This window comes from Trichomycterus rosablanca, chromosome 10 (genome assembly GCF_030014385.1).
Source record: "Trichomycterus rosablanca isolate fTriRos1 chromosome 10, fTriRos1.hap1, whole genome shotgun sequence".
Lineage (NCBI taxonomy): Eukaryota > Metazoa > Chordata > Actinopteri > Siluriformes > Trichomycteridae > Trichomycterus > Trichomycterus rosablanca.
Window position 1 is genome coordinate 1,806,854 of NC_085997.1, and position 4,450 is coordinate 1,811,303.

At 37.3% G+C, this 4,450-nt stretch overlaps 1 protein-coding gene across 1 annotated transcript; it reads right to left on the bottom strand.

Annotated features, from left to right (window-relative positions):
* Nucleotides 1–309: 309 nt before the first annotated feature.
* On the bottom strand, nt 310–3,830 carry ndr2 (nodal-related 2). Its single transcript, XM_063003373.1, has 3 exons — nt 3,506–3,830; nt 593–1,368; nt 310–462 (listed from the first exon to the last, which is right to left on the bottom strand). Exons 1-3 carry the CDS (start codon nt 3,828–3,830, stop codon nt 310–312), a joined length of 1,254 nt encoding a protein of 417 aa, XP_062859443.1.
* Nucleotides 3,831–4,450: the final 620 nt, after the last annotated feature.

A 4,450-nucleotide genomic window follows, 5' to 3' on the forward strand; every position in this document is an offset into this window, starting at 1 on the left:
ATGTAGTGGAGTTAGAACCTGAATCCATTAGGACTGCCTTTTTTACATGAGACACAGTAGTACAATACCAAATAGCTTTCTATAGGACATGTAGTGCACTACATAGGGTACATGACCCAGTACTTTATACCCTGTGTAGTGGTCTATTAAAGGAAGAAGAAATCTGAAGATGTAGTGCACTACTTTAGATGTAGGAGTCATTACTTGTATGATAGTTCCAAATAAAATACATTTAAATGTGGTATAAGGTCCAGTGAAGGTCCGACATCTGTAGAATTCGATCTTTCACATTGTCACATTGCAAATCCATCAGTGGCATCCACACTCCTCCACCACCATTTCTTCATGGTGGCGCAGGATCATCTCTCCGTTCTCATAGTAGAGCATGCTGAGGGCGCTGGTTCGGGTCGGGGCGCAGCACGGCGAGGGCACTCTGCCCGGCTGAAAGTGTTTCAACAAACTCTAAAAACAAAAAGAAAGAAAAAAAAATCTTAATATTTTAGTTTGATTCTGTACCAGGCACTTTATATCAAAACATACAGCCCAGGAACCCTCAGAACCAGAGTGTGTTTTGGTAAAGGGCAGCACTTACCTGCATGTAGGCATGGTTTGTAGGGTGAAACTCTTCACCGAGTGGATTGGGACAGGACCCTTCACAGCGGTAGGCATTATACTTTTTAGGGAAAACGATCCAGGAGCCCCATCCGATCTGATTAAAGTCGACGTGCATGTCAACCCTCCTGCAGAGATTTTTCCTCTCGCTTTTATTCTCTCTCTCGTTCCTCTTATCAATCTTCTCGATCTTCTCGTTCCTCTTGTCGTTCTTGCGTCGCCCCCTCTGCCTCTTCACCCTCCTCAGAACCTGACTGTCAGAGCTCAGCAGGAATTTGGAGCGCTCCGCAGTCCGCAGCAGACTGGCTTTATCCTGCGCTCCCTCCTTCGACCGCTCGTACGAGAACACCACCAGCAGGGCTCGGTTGCTCCCCACGTTTCCCACTTTTCCTACCGGTAGGGTGCGACCTTTGACCTGCGGCTCTTTTTTTGCCCTCATGGTTCTCCTCCTTTTCTGTGAGGGTGCGTTGTTCTCCATCCAGCGCAGCAACCAAGAGGTGACGTTATAAACCCTCCAGTGATTAGACGAGCTGATCAGAGAAGATTCTGGGAGAAAACCGAGCGACTGGTTCTCCATACACGCACCCCGTTTGGGACACAGACGGTCCTGATGATGCCGTATTTCCACTGTAATGTTCAACTTATTGGTCGCCATGGGGACACGGATCCTCAGCTCGATGGCCTGGATGTGATGCTCTGAGAGTAAAGCTGAGAGGTCGAAGGTTGTGATCCAGTTTCTGTCCTGAAGGGTCAAACCTAAAATGTAAAGAATAGAAAAAAATTTATTAAAAATGTCATTTAAATATATACAATCCAAATTCTAAACATTTATTACAATATTTCTTTCTTTATTAACATGTTTTAATGATTAGTTTAGGAATCCAGGACCCCCGGCTTCTGCCTTTCTTGTTCATGTGATCAGCACCGAACTTCAAGGTGCCGGTTTTGCTAATAAAGCTTGCTTGACATGGACAGTGACCCCTGTGTTCCAGCAGCTTCTAATATAAATTCATTGCAGATTTGTTTTTGTTAGTTGTAATTACATCTGACCATCCTAACAAACTTCCTTTTCAACAAAGTTTTGTCAGACCTTTTTATATGGGCACAGAGAATTTACCAGCTGTAGCCAATTACTATTATCGCTAATTGGGAATTAGGAGGGCATGACACGAAGTGAGATTTTTTACTGTCATTCACCATTTATACAAAATTATGTTCATTCTAGATAATTTCTAATAAAAAAACATCAGTATCAACATAAATATTAGAATTTAACTATTTACATTAAATATATACATGTTAAATTAACCTACAATTTGTACAGTTACTTATTATTATTAATAGTAATATTATTATTATTGTTGTTGTTATAAATATTATTATAAATATTATTATTACTACTATGATTGTTGTTGTTATTTTTATTATTTTATTATTGTTTTTTATTATTATTATTATTATTATTATTATTATTATTATTATTATTATTATTATTGCTCTTGTTGTTATTACATAAAAGGTAAATCTGTGTTTCATCACTTTGCTGTAAATCAGATGTTCAGCTCAGGTTTCAGCTTTTCTTATTAGATGTAAAGTTTCTATGACATTTAAATCTTTATATAACTTAAAATACATAATAAAGTAGATAATGTTGAATAAAAAACCAGGCTGGATGTGATGTGGTTGGAATATTGAAGGTGTGGATGGTACAGGGCAGGTGGATGGATGAAGGTGGATGTATTTACAACAGAAACCAGAGCTGAGATGATTAATAGGCAGAAACTGAAGATTCAGAACAAAAATTATGAATTTTTCACTGATTTATCTTTAATCCCCTCAAACAGCCAAAACTCAAAAGCCTGAAACTCAGCCAGTGAAACCAGCTCAGATATGATCACAGTTTCACATTATGGAATTATAATCATATAAAAACATTTAGAAAAGACTATTAAATTTTAAAAAAATATGGTAATATTATTAGTAGTAATATTATTAAAATTATTGTTAATACTATTATTATTATAATTTATTTAGAGAGGTAACTATATGATTTTGCCCACTAAACTCTTGTCCTGAACATTTCCTCAATTTACAGCACCCCGATTTAACACACTCACACGCCCTGGTGCTGGTTCGGCTTGTGCATATCCTCCTGCTCAAACACACACACACAGGCTGGAGCTTTCTCACCCCCCGGGTTCCTAATCTAATCAGCTTGGTGTGTGAAGAGGCGACATGTTGATTTGGGTTTAACAAGTGATTTGTAGGAGGGATGTCTGGCAACCGGGACAATCAACATTCATGTGTTCAAACACACATACACACACACACACACACACACACACACTAAGAGGTAAGCAAAGCTGGTCTCTGATCCTCTCTCAGACTGTTATTTATTCCTCCTGATGTGTATTTCACTCTACACACACACCCACACCCACACACACGCACACACACTGTACACTTTACAACACGCACTTAACACAGTCAATTAGTAATTAATAACACAAGCTCTATTATTATCATTATCATTATCATTATCATTATCATCATTATTATTATTATTATTGTATAATTATTATTATTATTATTATTATTATTATTATTTTATTATCATTATTATTTTATCATTATTATTATTATTATTATCATTATTATTATTATTATTATTATTATCATTATTATTATTATTATCATTATTATTATTGTTCTTTTGCTTTATAATTTAGTAAAGAGGTGAAAGGTCAGTGTCATCACAAGTCATTTAAACCAAAGGTAAAAAATGTAAAATGAATACAACACTATTATAGAATTCCTACAATAAACCGTAAATAGAATTAAATAAACTAAAATGTGTTTGTTAGTAAATGAAGGATTTGTGAGTGGATCTTACTGCTGGGTGCGATGCTGCGGACGGTGTCGGCTCTCTTGGCTCGTTCCTGATCCATGTGAGCATGATGAAGGTGGTGAAGTGATGAGGATGAAGATGGTAATGATGGAGGCTGGATGGTGCTGAAGCTACGGTACAGGCGCATCATGTAGGAGGGAAAGTGTTGACTCTCGTTCCTGTGAGTCCCAAAACCAAACCCAGTTCCAAATAAAGATCCAAATCCAGATCCCAGTATCATGATGTGAAGCAAAAACACTCCGGCTGTCTTCATGGTTCTGCACTGACAGGTCTGAGGTTCAGACGCCGGGTATTTATACCCCCCCTCCATCCTCCCCTCTACCCCCAAACTTCCCACCCCTCTGAAAGCAGGGGGCATTAAAGGGCTTTTCATGTGACAGCTCATCTACTATTCAACTGGAAATTAACATGAACTAACACAAACTAATACACTAACACAGTAATACACACTAGCATGTACTGTAGTAATACACACTAACATATACTGTAGTAATACACACTAAAGTATAGTAATACACACTTACACACAGTAATACACACTTACACACAGTAATACACACTAAAGTATAGTAATACACACTTACACACAGTAATACACACTTACACACAGTAATACACACTAAAGTATAGTAATGCACACTTACACACAGTAATACACACTTACACACAGTAATACGCAGTAATACACACTAACACAGTAACACACACTTACACACAGTAATACACACAGTAATACACACAGTAATACACACTAAAGTATAGTAATACACACACACAGTAATACAGTAATACACACTAAAGTATAGTAATACACACTTACACACAGTAATACACACTAACACACAGTAATACACACTTACACACAGTAATACACACTAACACACAGTAATACACACTTACACACAGTAATACACACTAACACACAGTAAT